Genomic DNA, 21483 nt, shown 5'->3' on the forward strand with positions numbered 1-21483 from the left:
CTTTAATAACTTGGTTGCCTAAACAGTTTTAGCCATGATTTATCCCATAATCCGAACAAAGTTCCGAGTCAAACTATGACGGGTTGAAGGCGTTTATTTGACAAGTGAAAAGCACATTGTTCAGGAGCATATGGTTATCGATGCATCAGCTTAATAAGATGCAGACACATGTTTTGTTAAACTCCTTTGTTAAGGAATCAATGCTTGTCGAATAAATATCTTGTTAAACATTTGAAAAGTGTTTTAATTTATCATTGTTGATACCGATGAGGAAAGTCGAACATTGACTATTTTCTTAATTGAAAAATCATTTAAACAGTAATGTATAGAGCATAATTTTAGTTCAGCTATCATTACCATTATTAAGCAACAATTCAGCTCAGCAAGCTTGCTTGTTTATGACTTGCAATTGTTAGTTGGGTTTGTGGATATCTTTGCGGGGGAAGAAGGTGCTTCGGACTAGCAAACCACGGGAGGCTGCAAAGTTTACGCATCGCTGGCCGTTATCATTCGATACGGCGTGCAGGCTGTTTCGCCCGATTACCGGTCTGTACATTTCCTCCGTTCCTACCTGCGCGTTCATGTCGCCGACAACGATATTCACATCACGCGGCGAGCAATCATCGTATGTTTGCTCTAACTGCGCGTAGAACGCTTCTTCCTCGTCATCGGGTCTCCCGACGTGTGGGCAGTGGACGTTGATGATGCTGTAGTTGAAGAAACGGCCCTTAACTCTCAACATGCACATCCTTGCGTTGATCGGCTGCCACCCGATCACACGATGTCGCATCTTGCCCAACACTATAAATCCTGTTCCTAGTTCATTGGTGGTTCCACAGCTTTGGTAGAAGGTAGCCGCTCGATGCCCGCTTTTCCACACTTTCTGTCCAGTCAAACAAAGTTCCTGCAACGCCACGATGTCGAAATTGCGGGGATGTAGTTCGTCGTAGATTATCCTGTCACATCCTGCGAAACCTAGTGACTTGCAATTCCATGTTCCAAGTTTCCAATCGTAGTCCTTATTTCGTCGCGTGGGTCTTTGCCGATTGTATCGAGTCGTATTTTCTCCTATGTTATTCGCAATGGGGATTTTTACGGGTGGCTTATTGGGCCTACGCCAACACTCCTGTCTCGCCGGAGGGCCATCGTGCCAGTTCTGTTTAACGTCCCAACCAACACTGGGTCGACCACGCTGATGGGGCTACCACCTTGGATCTAGCTGGGCGTGGTGCAGCGTTTCTTACTCAGCCGCTGGATGCCAGAACAGACGCTGTTCGATCCGCACCTCCTTGGTGAACAGACGCTCGGATCGTACCTCCTCAATCTAGCTGAAGTCGGAAGGACAACAGTGCCAAGGCTGCACTACCAGCTAAGCACAACTCCTAGCTGGTGGTCTTTGTCATCGCTTGATCCGTGGAAGCATGAGGTAGGAATTTGTGAGGACCAGAGCTATATTGAACGCTCTCCTTATTGACTCACTGTTTCGCAGCCCATTTTACTCACGAGCATTGAAATCTTCAATCTTCAGTAACTTTATCAAGTATTGAGAAAATTCCGATTCCTGTAGATAATCTTCTAGGGCTTCACAAAAAAAAATGTCTCCATGGAGTTCTCCACGCAAGGATTAATTTAGAAAATCTTCCAGGGATTCCTTCAGAAATTACTTTAGAAAATCTTCTAAAATAGCAAATCTTCAGAAATTAGTCTCGAAATTCATTCATAAATGTTCCGAGATTTTTTTTCAAAACTTCTTTCAGGAGATCTTGAAGAAAATTCTCCGTCAAATATGCCCTTAAGAATTTCTTCAGAAACTTCTTCAAGAATTCGTTTAGGATTGTTTTTCATGGATTCGTTCTGAAACTTTACCTGGGATTATTTCACAAATTCTTCTAGGATGTCCTTTAGGAAATCCTTCCTAAATTCCTAAAAAGTAATCAGAAGTTTCTCCAGAGACTTCTTCATATTTTTCTGCAGGGATGCAGAAATTTTATATTTCTTGATTATTGTAATTTTCAACCCTAGGCTGGTTTATCACCGCATTCAGAAGTTCTTTCAAGGATTGTTTCAGAAATTGTATCAACCAGCGATTTTTTCAGAAAATATTTCGGTGATTCCTTCAGAAATTCGTACAGCTTTTTTTTACGATCTCGGAAATTTCTCCAAGGAGTCCTTTGTAAAATTCCTTTGGAAATATCTCCGGGAATAACTTCAAATTCCGGGAAAATCCAGCACGAATTGCTCCAGCGATTATTGCATTATTATTTTCATTAATGCTAGCAAGAATACCTTCAAAGATTCCTGCGTAAATTCATACAGAGATTCTTTTGGAAGCTCAAGCAGTATTCCATCATATTTTTCTCAAGATATTCCTCCATTTCCGCCAAGGATAGCTCTAGGAATTTTTCCACGGATTCAAAAATTTCTCCAGAACCATTTCTTAGGAATTTCTACAGCAATTCCGTTGAAAATTTCTCAATAGATTTTTCAGATTTCCCAGGATTTTTAAGAAAATCCTCCAGGTACTCTATTGAAGGATTTCTCCAAAAAACTGTCCAAAAATTGGTCTATTTTCAATATGCATCCCAAAACTTTTTCTATTAATTGAAGGCTATGTTGTTGTTTTCTTTTAAAACATAAATATATTCGAGGCAATTTGAGGGAATTTAAATGATCTATAATTAGCATCTTGAATTTTGAAACGATGTTGTTGTTCTAGAAAATTTGGTATTTTATTTAAAAAATAAACTAATCGTAATAATTTTCTTCCGTGTCAAGAGATTTAATTTGTGTCAAAAGTTTTTCAAAGTTCATTATATTAGCCATAAATGGTCAAAATTTCATTGCATTCGGTTCAATGAAACCGGAGACATAACAGCTCAAAGTTGTCTACCGGATAATAATATCTTTTTCTAGAATCATTATAACTTCGTGCAGAATAATCCGATCTATTCCAAATTTTGTCCACTGATACACAACTAGTTGATCAACTTACTTTGAAAATTTGACATTTTGAAATTTTTTTTAATTAAAAATTTTGCCTGTCCCGATCATTTTGTCTATTCTCTGTAAATAGTCGAATGAAAGGTTATCAATTTTCTACGTGCCCAATAGTTTTAACACGAAATGGCTAATATGGATACAATATTAACTGCGTTCGGATGAACAACTTCGCAGTTCATGGATGCGGACCTGGTTGGATGGTTAGAACACGTGACTATCATGCCGAGGACCTTGGATCGAATCCCACTCCCGAAAAACTTACTGAATGTGAGTTCTTTCTTCGGAAGGGAATTAAAGCGTGAGTCGCGAGATGAACTAGCCCAGGGCTAAAAATCTCGTTAATACAGATAAAAAAAAACTTCGCAGTACTAATCAAGAGGGCTATAGTTTACATTTTTGCTATAATCAACAAAAAAAGTTGATAATTTGCTAGAGAAAATTGAATGTTTCAGCAAATGTGCAATTTAGTATGCAATTTGTACTTCAGCGGTTTGGAAATGCTCTTTGTCTTCAGTTTCAGCCGCTGTCTTATGAAGATAATTAACAAATATGAATAATACTTCAAATATCTTATGAGAAGGATACATTAATAAAGATAATTGGACATGTATTAATTAACCAAAAAATTGTAGAAATGAGGTTTGAGGTTATAAAAATACTTTCACATTATTTCCTGCCGCGCCCTGTAATTTTTGTGGGAATGTCAGAAGGTATTGCCTGAAATATTTGTGTAGGCATTCCTGAAAGAATTTCAAGATAAACTTCGGGGTGAATTCTCAAAATAATTGAAAAACACTCCTAGAGGAATTTCTGACAAAATTTCTGAAAAAAAAATCCTACGGATTTTCTAGAGCTGTTTCAGAGGAAATCCCAGAAGAGATTTCTAAAGGACACCCTTTAGGAGTTTCTGCAGAAATCCCCGGAAAAAAATCCGAATCAATTCCTGAAAGCACTCCTGGAGATACTTACTTCAGAAGATATACTTTAGAGAATTTTCCCAAGATATGACGAAAAGTACTGCTGATTAAAAAAACAGTGTCCTGGAGGATTACTTCAAGGTATCCCTGTGGAAATTTCTGAAAGAAAAGATTGTTCACTAAACAAGTACGTGAAAACTGAAATATCCTCTACAGGTAGTCATTGAACTATTTATTGATTTTTTTAAAGGAATTAAAAGGAATAAAACATAGGTCAAACTTCTGACGTCATGAAGATAGGTCTGAACAAATCCAAAAACGAAGTTATGAAGCAGCCCTTGAAGGAACTTTTGGAGAAATATCTGGAGGAGTATTCAGAAAAATTTCTTAAGAATTTTCTGAAAATTCTTAAGAAATTTGCCAAAGAATAATACGTACGTGTATAGGAATTTTAGAAGAAATGCATGAGGGAATGTTTGGAGTAAATCTTGATCGTATACTAGAATAATAAATTGAGAAATATCTTAAAGAACCTTCGGAACAATGGTTCCATTTTTTTTGTTTTTGTGTAAAATGTATTATGCTTTTAGTCAGAACATGTCCAGAGTAAACAAGTGATAACTTAGAAAAATAATGGAATAGAAGGCATGAGTATAAATCTCTGTTAGGCACAATTAATCAGTTTTGGTGAAAATAGGCAGGAATAAAAATATATGAACGTAAATAAGTTTCAGTCTAACACATCTTTCCCTATAGTCCTATTGTAACTCTATTGCTCAGAAGAAAAACAATTATCAACAGTCAACTCTCCACATCACGATATTGAAGAGACCACCCTACTTTGAAAGAATCGAGATTCAGGCAGATTAAAAAAAGCATGCTGGAATCAATCATAATAGCAAGGATTTACATCGTCCTGTAGAAAATATAGTGCTGTGGAGAATCGACTGTAATTTTAGCTGTCGCAAGTATCAAGTGATTTTTTTCTTTCTATTTATCATTACAGAGTGCGGAAAGTGCAAAATCGGCACCAAACGACTAAATCTAAGCAAGTTTTGCAAAAGAGATTACGGTAAGTGCATGCGCTTGTATGAACATATTAAATAGGTAATTATTATATAATTGTCGAATCACCTACTTTCGTGGTCACTTTTACAAAATGATAAATAATCCTTCTGCACGATAGTTATACGGATTGATATTTTTTATTGATGCTCTTTTATAACATTTCACAGTTTGCCAAGTTCACTGGCCTTGATGGTAGATTATTACTGCCAGTGAACTTAGCAATCTATGGGTTCAAATTGCATGGGATATCATATAGAGTATAAAGCGGTTCCCAAGCCAGTTCCCCTAGACGCGACGGAAAATTGATTCGATTTTATACTTCCTTATTCAATTAAGGTCTTTAGCCAGTTGACGTTCCAACGATGGATTTAATCTTATAAAAGGTTAACGGTGTCGATGAATTTTTAGCCCGAAGTGCAGCAACGCCTGGGAGAAGAAAATTTCACTTCTCGCGCATTTTTATAGCCTAATGCTATTAGCAAAGTCTCGTCTCGGCCGTCGTTCAGGCTATAAACTAATTTTTATGACCGAAGCGTAAGATTGCTAAATGTCACAACTACATCATAGTCTTCATAGTTGAAGTTGAAGTGCAGCGTACACCTTACTTACGACTGCATGGATGGTGCTGTTTCTAGCCCTTCCATGCTATAAGCTTCAATTCGCACCTTATTGTCACAAAGTAGTATGTAGTAGGTACGCTACGCCTGGACGGGTCCGACCGGAGAGTAACTCGGACAGAGAGCAAATTAGTCACGGACCATTTTCCTAAGCGGCTTAATCGAATAAATAAGCAACTTTTCATTTCTCAATCATGCCAGCAAACCATGTCCAAGACAAACCAATCGACTCCTAAGAAGCTTATAGATTGAGCTGAAGTGCAAAAAAGTATGACACGCACGCAACCTGTCCTAATCGATTTACGATCTCGAAAGTGATCGACGTGAGAGTATTTATGAAAAGTGATTGATGAAAATATATGAACCGGTTGGATTGCAATTGAGATATTTCACTGTAAAATATCCTACATGAATGAGATAGTTGGAGGGCCTTACGGTAGCATTAGGATTGCGAAGTTTCAAAACCAACAGAAATGTCAACGAATGAGTGTAATCAGATTTTGTACCTTTTAATTCCGCCCTATTTTTTCTAATCCTTTGACAGATACGCGTATATCACCTACCACTTGTAATCTTCCTCAGTGTCAGCTATCCACTGAAAAAATAGGGCTGAATTACTTATTTGATACTGGATGGGCTATAACTCGTAGCGGTGAGTCTACGCCGAATGAAGCATTCGCCTCCACTGACTGGTCACGATCCTGGGCCAATGGCTTCCAGTCACCCTGAACGTTTAGAGCCCTTAGGTCCTCCACAACTGCAAAAAGCCACCGTGTGCGCGGCCTACCACGAAGCCGACGGGATGGTAACATAAGGCTGAATTTCAAAAGGCTGAATGCACATAAGGCTGAATACAAAAGGCTGAAACTATGGATATGTAACAAAAGGCTGAAATTACAAAAGGCTGAAATAACAAAAGGCTGAAAACATGACAAATTCCAAAACTTGAAATATGCATAATAATGAACTCTATAGAATCTGAGCTGAGGGTTTAGTGATTTAAAAGATGGTATTACACAAGGTATTATATTTTTCGGAATACTATTCCCCGGAGTGGCATTTGCCGAAATGTCGTTCCCGTTGGTACTATGTCATTATGTTGAAGGATATCAGGCCTCAAATGCCACTAAGGCGAATGGGTTATAATGATTTTAATGCCAAGGAGGTTTACTAGGCAGCCTAGTTGAATGGTTAAATTATGATCTATACATTTACCTCGAAAGAACAGCCTTTCTTAAAAAGCGGGAAAAATATCTGATGGAAGAGTAAGTATTGTGGCCGCAAATAGTACAGTATAACGACCAAGCGGAAAGGTTTGATGATAATATCTGCATACTAATAACTCTCCCGTGATTGATTTTTCCTTCTATTAAAAACAGGCTGTTCTTTTGAGGTATTTGCATATATTCAGTGTTGGCATTCTTACCAATGTTTAAAATGCAGCGAGCTTCTGCGTGCGCATATGTCTTAAAAACGATTCATCGGAGATTTCCCCTTCTTTTGAACATAGGCTGTTCTTAATGTGTTTGAATGTTATAGCTGCATCTTTTTTTTATCAAAGGTTTTCCTTCTTTAAAAATGTTGGAAGCACCATAATTTAAGTTCAGGTGTTGAAGCTGCTTACTTTTTACCAGATGTTTCTCCTTCTTATAAAATAGGCTATTCTTACAAACAGTATTGTATTCGAACAGAACGTGAGCCAAAAATGAACTGAACACTTTAAATTTTTTGGTTGACAAAGCATTGAACTTGCCTGTCAGAGCTTTTGCTCTTAAGAGCGCCCGCTCGGTTCCCATTCGACTCTGAGTTCACATGCGCTTATCTTCTTAATGATGAAGATAAGCGCATGTGAACTCAGAGTTATGTGAGAGTCCTATGTGTCTTCTTTCCTAGGACTAGAACCTTGTGCCGCATCTACATGTTTGGACGTTATTATGTTATGTCACAGGGAAATGCATCATAGGTCCTTTGGTACGACATTGTGGTCTCGGATATTGAAATACAGCTCCAGGAATTTAGATTTTTCGAAACACACGATGGTCGGACTGGTTCACTCTTCAATAAAAGGAGGTTGAGTTAGCCCAAAAGATTGCCAAAACTGAAGGAAATGGCGCAAATATGACCACAGATACCAGGGTAACATGTTAGTCAGCATGCTACGGGTTCAGTCCTTTCCAGTTCATTCGGTTGAAGATAATCACCGTGGACCTTTACTATTATTTGGTTTGATTGGCTTTTATCGGTTCATGCCGCGTTCAATTTTTTTTTGTTTTTTTGGTTGGTCCATCTCGCCTCGCGTTCAATTTGCATGTTCAAATATATTTGATCGCAGTGTGCCGAGTATGAACTTCAATGGAAATTGAACGCGTTCACACTGCAGTGCTGTAATTCGTTTCTGAATTCTTATGCGCACAACATTGATTGGAGGAAATAGTTTCTGTCGATATGTGATGCTAATAAACCTGTTTAGTCACCCGGAGTTGCTTGAGAAACTTAATCAGGAATGGCCAACTGATGGACCGACGATCAGACTCTATTGGTTTAGGCAATTTTATGATTTTCGATAATTCATGCCAATAACTACGTTACTGTATTGTATTAAATCATATGATTGGAAATCCAGATTTTCCAAAACCCATGTTGACTGGACTGGTACGCTCAGATATGGTTCCAATAGCAGAAGAATTTCTGAATCTAATGAGCTCAAAATGTTTGAAATCTGTGGAAACATGGTGGAGGTATGACCATTTCAGTTTCGCGGATTTTGCTAGTGTTCAATTTAGAGCTCGCACGCGTTATAAATTTAGAACTGAACAAAGTTCAAACATTTTTGAGAACAGTTAGGTACAATAGTTTTTGCCTCAACTACCGCTTATTACCCAAATTACCCGAACAATTGTTTACATCTAAGACTCATTCAACCTAGTTTCTGAGTTGACACACATAATACTTCAAACGAGAGGAAAAAAAATTATTGGCGAAATCCTTTGTCAATTTGAGCTAAAATAGTTTAGTATTAGCGGGGTATTGGCCGATATGATACTGAAGAAAGTACAATAACATAGACATTATGATACCGAAATCCATAAGATTATGTTCCACTTGAATGTCTTTTCATCAGTTAGAGTTAGCTCACGTGACCAGATGTCCATTCGATGGATAGTCAAATCGATTGAATGTCATATACTTCCTATTCCGTAAAATGGTTTTGATCAAATGACCGCCCAGCTAACATTTTGGTCTGTATAATTTGTGTTATACACTACTATATAAGAACCTATTTAATCGTATAAACTGCACAAAACTGCTATATACGTACCAAAGTGGAGGCGATATACATACTTCTGGCGATATTTCACGATTTCTTATAAGCAATATTACGATGCCCCAAACACTCGATCGAAAGAAAGAAAATACGACTGCCTTTGACTAGTAATACGACGTCCAAAATATGAACGAAAAAAAATGTAAACATCTAGTCTCGAACACGGAACTTCGTGATTGTGAGTCTAGACTCATACCACTGTACTAATCGATCACTCGTGAATACATCCTACATTTTGACCAATATAAACTTAAGCTTTCTAACCTACACGTGAAAGTTGCCTTTGTCTTTGCTTCCTATATGAACGTTGATATGAGAGCTGGGTTGTAATTTTTCCTAAGTCATTGCGATTCCTTTCGTTACGTTGCTATACTGATATATCGTCCCCTTAATGCTAGAACTAGGTAACTCGAAAATCATAGTTTCGAGAAAAACGTCTTTGAAAATTTTACACTTTTTCATGCAGTTGTTCCAAAGGCATGGAGCCTTTAAAATGATTATTTTTAAGCATTGATTGCTTATTCAGCTTCTATTCTTTCAGATAAAAGAAAAAGTTTTGAACTATTTTGGTTTAAACCTTTGATAAAAACAATAAATGGTCAAAAAAATGTCGAGTTACCTAGTTATAGCACTCAAAACGCAACATAAGCAATGGAGGAGATGTTCTGAGATACCTAGTTTTTACCACTATAGATATCATTCTTTTCAGTTTTCTTGTTGCATTATGCAAATTTAAAAGGATTCACATATTGAAATTAACGTGTAATTACTGATTTTGCTAGGATGCCTGCTATGTCACCACATGACACCTCAAAATGTTCGTAAATAATCGTCTACGAACAGTCACAGTTTTTAGCTATATCAATACAAGTATTTTTTTTAGGTTTTAAGGCCTAAAATCAAAAACAGTAGTAGATTTTCAATCTACTAACGAAAGAATGGCAAGTAACATTTCCATGTCCTAGCAGCTGATAGCTTTTAACCTGTGCGGTTGGAAATAGATATGGTTTTCCCAGTTACCTAGTTATAGCACCCAGTTCTTGTATTCTACACTGAGATACCTAGTTTTGAAACTAGTGAATATTTTTGTCTTTTATAATCGTATTTCATTGGTCTTTGGATATATTGTAGAGCTCAAAAAGCTGGATATAATGGTATATTCAACTCAAAAACGTCAAATTTCGAGTTACCTAGTTCTAGCATTAAGGGGACGATATGATATACCAAAATATGAGCTGTCAAAATATACAACTCGTTGCGATTTTGAATTGCGTTCATTACGGCATGTTTTGTTTACAACAGAAGTGCCACATCGAGTGTACGGTACCGCCTTTGCGTTGTCGTCGTCGTCGCCGTCCGTCGTCGTCGCCGTCCGTCGTCGTCGCCGTCCGTCGTCGTCGCCGTCCGTCGTCGCCGTCCGTCGTCGCCGTCCGTCGTCGCCGCCGTCCGTCGTCGTCGTCGCGGAAAATGTTTAATGCCCATGGAGAAATTATTTTGCGTCCTCAATAACGAGGACGAATGGTAACGAAGAACATCCCAAGGATACCAAAACAAAATTAGCAAGTGACGATTGGTAGCGGTGGCGAGCAAAGTAAGTGAGATGATTATTACACCCAATAATCTCGTCGCGGTGCCAATCGTCGTGCAGGACGACTTACTCTGAATATCATGTTGAAAATTGTGAGAAGAACAAGCAAGGATCTGAGCAAAGAATTGGATTTAAGCACATAACAATCTCAGAATCATAGTGACCACAGTGCGTTGATCGCTTACCGGGGAGAGCTGATGTGATAAAATATGATGGAATGGAATTGACATCATATCTGTGACCATGAATTTGCAGTGAATTATATCCTATCACCTACAACCATTTAAATATAATTGGTGAATAAATCGTAATGATGTTTTAATCTATAAATGTCGATGCTTAGTTATAATTTTTATCAAGTCGTTGCGATTCCAAACCAAACTTCACTAACATGATATATGACATGTCAGCGGGTACAAACAGCAACGATTTCAATTAGCTCTATTTACGGTTTGATCCTTACACAACAACGTTACTCGTAAACAAATCACAACGATGATTTATATACAATTGGATTTATCATTCTTGTCACAAGGTTCAGCGGTTTTTACGATTTTGAATTCTGGCGGCTAGAAATGCGATTTTGAATACACTTTTTAATACGATGTGTGGTTTACTGGGCGTTTGACCAAATGTACTTTCGAGCAAAGATTATTTTGTTTCCTATGATCATTTTCAAGTCGAGTCAAATGTTTATCAAAGACCAATAGATTAGCCATAAATGTCCAAAATATAATTCCATTCGATTCTCTACAACTTTCAAAACTTTTCAACATGTTGATATCTTTCAGCCTTTTGATGCTTTCAGCCTTTTGATCATTCAGCCTTATGTGTTTCAGCCTTTTGATTATTCAGCCTTATGTGATTCAGCCTTTTGTACGTAACCCAAGCCGACGGCCCTTTCTGGTTCTCTGCTAAATATGGTTCTGGCTTGTCATTCCTCCGGCATACGAGCTACGTGTCCAGCCCACCGCAGCCTGCCGCTTCACTATATACATCTCTTTATATACTTGGTACAATTAGTGGTTCCACCAGATGCCGTCCTCCAGTTTACCGCCGAGTATTGTTCGCAGCACTTTACGTTCGAAGACTTCAAAGGCTCTCCGATCAGCTTCTCTCAATGTCCACGATTCATAGCCGTATAAAGCGACCGGAAGTATCAGAGTCTTGTACAACGCGAGTTTTGTCTTCGTTTGCAGCCTACGGGACTTCAGCTGGTTTCTCAGACCGAAAAAGGCCAATCCGTCTTTTCACCTCGCGGGTAACATCATTATCGCACGTTACTAGAGTACCAAGATAAACAAATTCGTCCACAACGTCAAACTTTTCATCACCTAGCACCACTTCGTCACCACTACCACGGCCGGACCGACGTTGACCCCCAGCAATCATGTACATGGTCTATGTGGTGTTAATCGTTAGTTAAATCAAATATAATATATTAAGAATATGATCCACTCTAGCGCAGAACTGACGAGCGACACGGTTGACTCGCGGTCGAACTAATTTACTGCCGCAAAGCCGCAGGTGGCTTTGATTGAAAAAATAAAGATGATAAACAATGACAGTTTTAGATGAATTCCAGACGTCATTTCTCAGTGCTCCAAGGTTTCACGACTAAAGTTGTGGGATCTTGTAATGCAATTCAATACGGGAGTCAGAAACACGGTAGGTACAGCTACAATGCGCTTTTCAAGCTCGAGTATTATTCATGCGATTCATGCTATGGTGCGGTTTCGGTGTGGACACCATCTTAACAGCACAGGCATCTAAAACCTAACTTCATTTCCACCGAATCCTGTCAAAACCTCCTGAAGGGAATTTCTGGGGGTATAACTTTTTCAACAACAGCCATGTTGCGTAGGACTCCGACCGCTTGATTCGCTAATTTGCTATTATGCAACCAAGATGTCAGAGAAGCGTAAATGCTCACACCAAGTTGTGAATCAACCTGAACGAGTTGGTGAAGAGATAGTATCAAAAACATCCCCCCCAACCGAAACTCATAACTGCCTTTCTCTAGTATTGATGGTTACGGCGAAAATATCCTGTAAATCTTTTTGCCAACATTGCGACGTCTCTCCTGATTCAGCATTTACCTTCTGATTCGAGGGATGACTTAAAGAGAATCTCTTCGTTACAACTCAAAAAGGGAAGCAATACAAAACACTTTTGGTTCAATGGCCAAATCTGTCCGGACTTCATGAGGGCATATGCAGGTACATTGGCCGGTATGGAGAAAGAAAGATTACTTCCAAACACATCATGAGGTCCGACGAGCAACTAAATCAAATGACGTCTACGATGCAGCAAAACACAACAGCTGCTTTGATGGTCTTTGTTATAATCGTTCGATTTCCTGGCGCAAGAAGGCGCTGTTGTCGAATAAATGTGTTCGCCGATGAACTGTATGGGAAAAGCAAAAGTGGGTTATCTTGTACTTAAAAATCTTTGGTTAAATCCTTGCAGTCTCCCTTTTAAAAGATATAAACGCCTCTTCCACGGCCCGACGGTCGATCCCGATGATGTCGATATCCTCCGCGAAGCCCATGAGCATATGCGACCTCGTGACAATGGTTCCGCTCCTTTGCACACCATTTCTTCTTATCGCTCCTTCCAGCGCGATGTTGAACAGTAAGTTCGAAAGAGTATCGCCCTGCTTCAGCCCGTCTAAGGTTACGAACGATGACGAAATTTCATCCGCAACCCGTACACTAATTATCGATCCAGCAAGCGTCGCATGAGTCAATCCAATCAGTTTCGCCGGAAAACCATGTTTTATTATAATCAGCCGTAATTCGCTTCTCTTCACTGAATCGCAATTACTTGCCTTCAGTCCTGATCAGCCATGGTGGTGTAGAGGGCCGAATTAATCTTGGTCGATTGCCCGCCATCGTCTTGACCTGTGTTTAGGACAAATTTCTGTCGACTTTCTTTATTTCCTTGTTGAGGCTGCGCCGCCATGAGCCTTTGAGTTTGCCGCTGCTGCGATGTCCTGCTGGGTTCCAATCTAACGCTTGCTTTCAGATTTCGTTTAGCCCTGCGTAGAGTGTGGCCGACCCACCTCTACTTTCGCTCTCGAGTTTCTGTCGATATCGGCTTTGATATTTGATGACATCGACGATGGCTCCACGTTGGAGATCCAATTATGAGGCCACCTTGCACAAATTATAGACCGCAGGCATCTATTGATGAAAACCTGTAGCCGTTGAGTGTTCTCCAGTGATACACACCAAGTTTCACTGGCGTACAGCAGCACAGAATGCATGAATACTATCAGCACAAAAAAAATCAGCAAAGTTTGCTGAATACCATTAAAAATAATCTGCAGCGCAGGGTGCTTAGGAGATTCAACTGTCGAGTTCATGCATCCACACCACAACATTTTAATTGAATTGTTCGTTCTTTTACGCGAAATGGTCTAAAATCCAAAATGTTTATATAATTTCAGTAATAATGGCCAAAGTAACGGCAAAGGACACGAAACCGGACAACGCAAACCTGAAAAGCAGCTCAAGCCACAACCCGAACAGCAACGACGTGGTAAAGTTCACACTAAGCGTCCAAAAGGTGTTCAAAAGAAGCCCCAGCCCAAGCAGTCCGCTGGCGCTGTCGCTGAGAAGATCAACCCACGTAACTCTCGTCGTGGAAGTGAAAGATCTCGAATGCCGGTGCCCAAGAATCAAAGTGAATAAGTAGGTTTTGGTGCAACAGTACTATATGTACGCACAGACCAATGATGGACGCTAAAATCGCATTTATTCCAATTGCAGATCCTATCTGATCCTCGGTCGGGACACGGAGGGACCACCAGGAGCGCTCGGCATCGGACCGCGATCAATCGTCATCGAGTGGCGTGACGAATGGCATCGGCGGTTAAGGAAATTTCAACGACAAGCGGCACGTACATGCCACTGATCCGTCTCGCTATAAGAACCCCAACAACGAACCCGCAGTGGCGAGATTTTTAACAATAGGCGATTAAGATATATATCCTTTGGCCAATGTAATAAATTATTACTAAATTATGTGAAATTGCTCGATCTTCCCGTTTAATATATTCATATATTTGAAGGACTGCTACCGATATCGTACTGTTCGGTTTCCCAAAGACCGAAGCAAATGCTAATGATCCTTGATATGTTCGTATAGATTATATGTACAGAATTTATGCATCAATTCTGTTTTCCCACGTTAGAGTATACTGTACAAGATTCCTTTGCATCGATGTAGTATATTGCTGCGACAGAAAGATCTATAGAGACCATGACGTTATAAAACACATTCGCTTGTACATCATTACCATTGCCGATCGTTACTTTTACCACTAGATGTAATTTAGTACCCTATTATTATTGAATATTTACGTAATTTGTTGATCGTTGAAGTTTCCTTAGACCGTAGATGATGCCGTGTTCTAGAGCTCCCCTTAAAAAGTCATCAAACGTCGCCATATCACTACATAATCAGTATTTTTTACCAGTTAAGAAGTTTGTGTGATTATTACTATACTTAAAATTCAAACTAAAACTCACTCTTTTTTAGCTGTAAGTTATTTGCTAAGAACTATGTGGAGAAAATAAATCAATAATTTTGCTGAGGCGGATAAATCTTTTATTTCGATGTTAGCTAAAATCTATGTCAATCATTTATAGAGGACGTGATGACAGTTTCTGTTTATCCACTACTTTTTGCTTACTTTTTACATGGGACGCAAATTATGTGGTTGTGCTACTGTCCACAAATGTCATTTCCTCGAGCGATAACATTGTCTCTCCGAATGGTGCTTTTCCCAGAATAATCCATTCCCCGAACCCTGAACCATCCATGTTCAGTTCTGAAATGACCAAAAATGAGTCTGGTTAGTTTATGGACAGCGAGCCATACAACCATTCAAAGGTTTTTCATAAGGCCGTTACAAATATTTATTTCACTTTTTGTCCCACCACTCTTTGTTTGGTCGAGGGGGGGGGGGTATAAAAATAATAAAGCATTTCATCTGAAAAATATTTAAAACTCATCGGATTTGTTAAAGAATTTTTAGCAAAACCCGATATTTTGATAAATATTTTTCAGCTGCCCCCTCAAAATGCAAAATTTATCCAAAAATTATTTAAGGGTGGGAGACAAAAAGTTAAAATTAAATTTGTATCAGCCTAAATACAATATTGAATGCACTATGGTTATTAATGAAATGCATAAATCTTGCACATCTACGAATATCCTTGAGGGCAAATTTATATTTAAATTTGTAAATAACTAAGTAGCATGAAACAAGCTCACCAATGCATGTGTCCAGTCCATCCATTGCATTATCACTTAATCTTTTTATGGCTTTATCGGTCTTTTTCTACTTAGAGAGTAAGGGAGTAGAGAACAAAGTGGATAATGAAAATGATAGGTATGATAGTATTCACTAGGTTGCGAAGGTGTGAACATTTTTTAGAAGGTGAAAATAGGCATTTAGGCCATGTGTTGAACGAATACATCGAATGCGTGAAACTGCTGCCGTACGACCCGTGCTTTTAAATAATAAATAGAATACGGTCGATAAATCAGAATGTTGATATAAAACAGTTTGGCTTTAAAAAAAAGTGTTCTATTTAATAAAATCGAATAAAGCTAATTGGAAGAACACGCCGCGATAAAGGCATACCCCTATGAACGGAAGTGTGAATTCCGCAAAATGAAATGCTACCGATCGATAGAACTTGCGATGAAAACAGAACATTACATAGGCAGTCGGTTGCCTGAAACTGTCTTGGTATTGTGGTATGAACTACCAACCAAGCCGATCTGTTTTACAGCACAGGTCGTACGGCAGAAGTTTCACGCATTCGATGTATTCGTTCAATACATGGCCTTCATGCCTATTATTTTCACCTTCTAGAAAATTTTGTTTTGTTTACGAATAGATTTGTGCGCTCGAAATCGTGAGTAGGTGCCGAAGTCGGCCATTGTGGCGGCCATTTTGAAGAAGCCTAACAAGTCTGTCCTTCAGTTACAAATAAAATACGGCGGCCATTTTGAAGATTCTAACAAGTCTGCCCTTAAGTTACAAATAGAATACGGTTGATAAATCAGAATGTTGACATTGCATTATCGCTGGTCAAAAGAGAACTAATATCTGCCGTCTCCTACTGGGAAAACTTCTGCGAAAAACGATGCACATAAGAGAAATGATTTTCCGATACTGATCTTAATAGGAAGATAGGCACCAAAACTAGACTATTAACCCTAAAAGGGATACCTGGGGTCCATTGGACCCCAGGCGCCTTTCAGAGCTCGTCTTTGATGGAACACACTCAGCGAGGTGACGAAACTGATGCCATGAAGGTATCCCTTTTAGGGTTAATGAAGCGTTTGCAGAATTATAAATCAAGTTTGCAAAAATCAATAATTGAAGCATTCCAATGAACTTCTAATAAAAACACTAGTTTACAAAATAAAACAGAAGTCGTAAGCTTCTGTTAATGACCAAAAATTTTGAAACACAATTTAGCGTAGATTTCGAAACCGCGCTTCAATTTTTTTTAAGTAGAACAGTTTGGAGTTTTAGCTCAAAATTGAGTTTTACAAACAACTTTTTAAAATATGGAATTGACAAAAATTCAGATATCTTGCGTTTTGTTCAATCAACTTTAAATCTTTTTCCATAAATTAAGAGCCTAATATAATACCATTCGATCATCTGAATGCAGGTTTTGCGTCAGATTGATGAAATTCAAGATATTGGCGTGTTTAAGGACGATCTCCTTAAATTTTAGCAAAATTTCCAAAAATATAGCAAGAAATGTATTTTTTTTCAATAAGAAAAAAAAAACAAGTTAAAAATTCTTTCGCATCATTTATTTGACATATCATATGTAGGCGAGTTAAAAAAATCAGCTAAATCGGGGAATTGATTACGTAGAATGAGATGTTTGAAGTCAGCGACTTCTTTTTTTTTTTTTTTTTTACCCGCCACTTTCCCCCATACCAAAAGCCTCATTCCTGAAACTCCTGGTAATGGACGCTACTAATTCAGCTCTGCAACTGGCAACAATCCAAAACACATGAGCTGAGTTATTATGATAACAACATGAGCTGAGTTATTATGATATTCGAAAAATAAATTACATATGGATGGGAAAATTGGTAAAGTAAATTAATTGGATACCCAGTGGAGATTATCTCCTTTTAAGGGATCCATTAATAACTTCTACTAAATACAAAATACGAGAATAACAGAATTTCAACTATAAATTATAAAGTTAAAGTTATGGCTTGAACGGTTAGAGTAAGAAATCATTGATTTTTCCTTTGAGGTACTTTTTGATTTTAAATTTAAACAGGTTTGAATTTACGATAAGCTTCAAATCATTTGGTAAGGCATTATATTTCAGTGGTCCTACGTATGAGAAACGCCGTTGCCCTTGATTCGATGCGGCCCGAAAAAGTGCCAGATTGCCAGCTTGCCTGGTAGTGCGAGTTTGTGGAATGGTGTTCAAAACAATGTTAGAATGTGTCCTACTATTATGTCTAATTTTATGAACCATGTGAAGTGTTTGTAATTCACATAGGCCCAAAAGTGGCAAAATATTGTGAGATAAATTTGCATAAAGATCAAATGTTGGATACAAATGAGGTAACCTGAAAATTATTTTGAGGCATCTGTTTTGCAGGACTTGTAGTCGCATTAGCCTAGATTTACATGCCCGACCCCATACTGTTATTATGTATTGCAAAAGAGAATGAATATGTGCATAGTAAAATTTCATTGAAACATGACGTGGCACAAAACCTTGAACTCGGCTTAAGATACCACATAAACTTGAAATTTTCCTTTCGATATGAGATATCTGTACTTCCCATGAGAATTTGGAGTCTAAAAAAATACCAAGATATTTAAACGAATCAACTTTTTCAATTGAGTCACCATCTAGCTTAGGATCCAAAAGTTCTGGCAATATTTTTCTCGAAGATCTGAAAATCATATATTTGGTTTTTTTGATATTTAAAGACAAAAGATTATTCGAAAAGTACGACTTTAATTTTTGTAGATCGCTATTCATGTGGTCAATTACCGTTTGCGGATTATTGCTAGGATAGAACAATGCAGTATCGTCTGCGAACAACCTAGGCACTCCCTTAAGTGGTAAGTTCCCTAAGTCATTAATATAAACAAGAAATAGTAATGGACCAATGTTGCTGCCCTGCGGTACTCCATTGTTTACCTCTCCAATAGCACTTCGCTTAAAAGTAGAATTTTTTTTTTTCTTTATTAACGAGATTTTTAACCCTAGGCTAGTTCATCTCGGGACCCACGCTTTACTTCCCTTCCGAAGGAAGAACTCACATTTTGTGAGTCTGTCGGGAGTGGGATTCGATCCCAGGTCCTCGGCGTGATAGTCAAGTGTTCTAACCATCACACCAGGTCCGCTCCATTAAAAGTAGAACAAAAATCGATTTCAAATCATCAACCTTGTATGGAAAGTCGAAAAAATTTCCGCTCTACTGTATATTTTTTCCTTCGCGTTTTCAAACTCAGGGCATGATTCTACACCAAGAATGATCATCAGCTTACCAAGTTCAAAAATGCTGTAAACTAGTGTAACCAGAGATTTGCAGCAGTTATGGTTTATATACTTATTTCTTTTTATTCTTTTGTGAATTTTAACTTGGGGTAATTCTTCACACATCAAATTTCTTTTAGAACTGTTATAATTATATGATTGTTGCAATCTCAATCATGTAGCATACAAGAATAGAGGGCTTTTTAGAACATCTATTTGAACACATGCTTCACTCTTTGTATTGCTGCAAAAAACTGGTTAAAGATATGGAAACGCATTCATATCATTTTCCAAAGTATTTTCACAAAACGCGGACAGCCTTCAATGCTTCTTGCAAACACTTTGCTTCTCGAAGAAAGCACAATGGAAAAATCCTGCTCGAATCCTCAAGATATCTTTTATTAATCTTGCAAAAGGTTTGGAAGATTTCCCGAATGAGTATTTTAAGAGAAATTGTTAAATTATATATGAGCTTATGCAGGAATATCTATTACTCACTATTAGAACTTCAGATGAAATACTTGAAAAGAATTCAAGTGAAATTCTGAAATGTTACCATGGGGAATTTTTTAATGAAAGGAGAGAAAGTACTGCGAGAAAAAAACATTTGACACTCTGCATAAGTTCCAATTCCTGCTGAAATCCTTATTCGTTTTTATTGGTCATCTGGAATCCTTTGATTTTTTTTTCGGTGGAAGTTGTGTATTATTGAAGTACTGGACGACTTTCTCTTAAAACCGCCTGCCTAATCACTTCAAAGCAACAACTGAACGAATAATAGTTGAATCTATAAAAGTATTTTTTTTAAATATTTCCCAAAGATACCGTCGTTGGGGGTGACAATGGGTCAGACGGGTGAGATTGGGTCAAAACATTATCCTGAATACCTAATCAAATACCGCGAATATCGAATCAAAAACTTTATGGTGGCATCCTCGTGGTTGCCAGCAGTTTCTGTCAAAAGAATAAGTTTCTAGAGCAATTAGTTATTTTTTTGATAAATTATTGAAAAATAGATTGAAAATGAGGCTTATTTAAAATGCCACTTTTAAGACTCGATGAAACATCACTTTCAGGTGGATTGCTATTTTTTTCAGAATATCAACCTTATATCCATCTTATAATATATTATTGATAAGTAGTATCAACCTTGACTAGAATTTTATTAAATTACTTTGTTGTCAATGTGGAACAAATTTGGTTTCCTTTACCCATTCTCACTTCAGATTTAAGGAAAATTTACGAATTCCAAATGTAGGTAATTTCATCATTTATGCATCACATTCCAATGATCGGAAGACTTATTCACGCAAAGAAGTTATTGAACAATGAATGTGGAAGCATACATTTTTTATCCATTCTCACCCCCCAACGACGGTTATGTTAACGAAACACTTCACTCGAATTCCTTACGCAGTTTAGTACATCATCCAGGTCCATCGTTGCTTCATTTATTCCAACGATTTTATTCCATGATTTATTTTTCATAGCACTGAGCAATCGATACTGCCGTATGCCGCCTTTAAGTCCATTAACAGGTGTGCGTTGGAACCAGGTATTCACGGCATATTTTAGAGGCTTTTAGACGAGAGTTTCTGTCAGAGTGCCAAAGTGAATCCGTGGGGTGATGCCTACAGGATCGTGATGACGAAGACGAGAGGTGTAATGGCTCCTACAGAGCAATTTCAAGAGATGTTGGAGGGTATCATCTAGGAGCGCTTTTTCCGCGTCATGATCCTAGTCCTTGGCCTCCTTTCGTAGGACAACCGGGGACTGGGCCTGGCGATAAGGATAGGGTCACGGATGTGGAACTTGCAGGGATAGCAAAGTCCCGTAACGTAGGTAAGGCCCCAGGTTCGCCCTAGTAGCACATATATTTGGAAAAGTCTATTTAACTCCTATATGATCAAATTTGATCATATAGGAGTAACAAACACTGATGTAGAATGAGTGTGCTATTGGGGCGGACGGAGTTACGAACCTGGCCCTCAAAGTAGCTATTGCAGAGGCTCCCGAGATGATTATTTATTTATTTATTTATTTATAATCCAGTAGCTTAAGGCACATGCCTTTTCAATAACACTACTTCCGGCAAAAATGAGAAAAATATACAATATTTTACAATAATTCTTATACTGATATTACACCGTGTTCAAAAAACTTTACTATTTTCTAATTTATCTATTCCAGTAGTTCAAACACTTAGGTTTGTTGAGCATAAGCATGAGCATGATCATGAGCACAGATGACCGCACAATTCGTAGTTGCTACACCGTGATTGACCAGAGCAATCGAAATTGAACAAGGAACCAATGAATAGGGCTTGGGACTAGCTTACTATTATCAATGTACACAGTTCGAGTGCTCTTCCGAGATATATAGGTTTGTTATGCAGAAATGCCTGGATAAGGAA

General features: G+C 38.2%; 1 protein-coding gene across 1 annotated transcript in view; it reads left to right on the forward strand.

Moving 5' to 3' along the window:
* LOC109425357 (netrin-B-like) overlaps positions 1-15115 on the forward strand; it is a 193767-nt gene extending 178652 nt beyond the window's left edge. The window contains exons 5-7 of the mRNA XM_062845598.1: positions 4924-4989; positions 13967-14210; positions 14289-15115. Of these exons, the coding sequence (XP_062701582.1) occupies positions 4924-4989; positions 13967-14210; positions 14289-14433 (455 nt within the window). The 3' untranslated portion in view covers positions 14434-15115. The remainder of the gene's footprint in view (positions 1-4923; positions 4990-13966; positions 14211-14288) is intronic.
* The last annotated feature ends 6368 nt before the right edge of the window (positions 15116-21483 follow it).

The sequence above is a fragment of the Aedes albopictus genome, chromosome 1 (genome assembly GCF_035046485.1).
Source record: "Aedes albopictus strain Foshan chromosome 1, AalbF5, whole genome shotgun sequence".
Taxonomy (NCBI): Eukaryota; Metazoa; Arthropoda; class Insecta; order Diptera; family Culicidae; genus Aedes; species Aedes albopictus.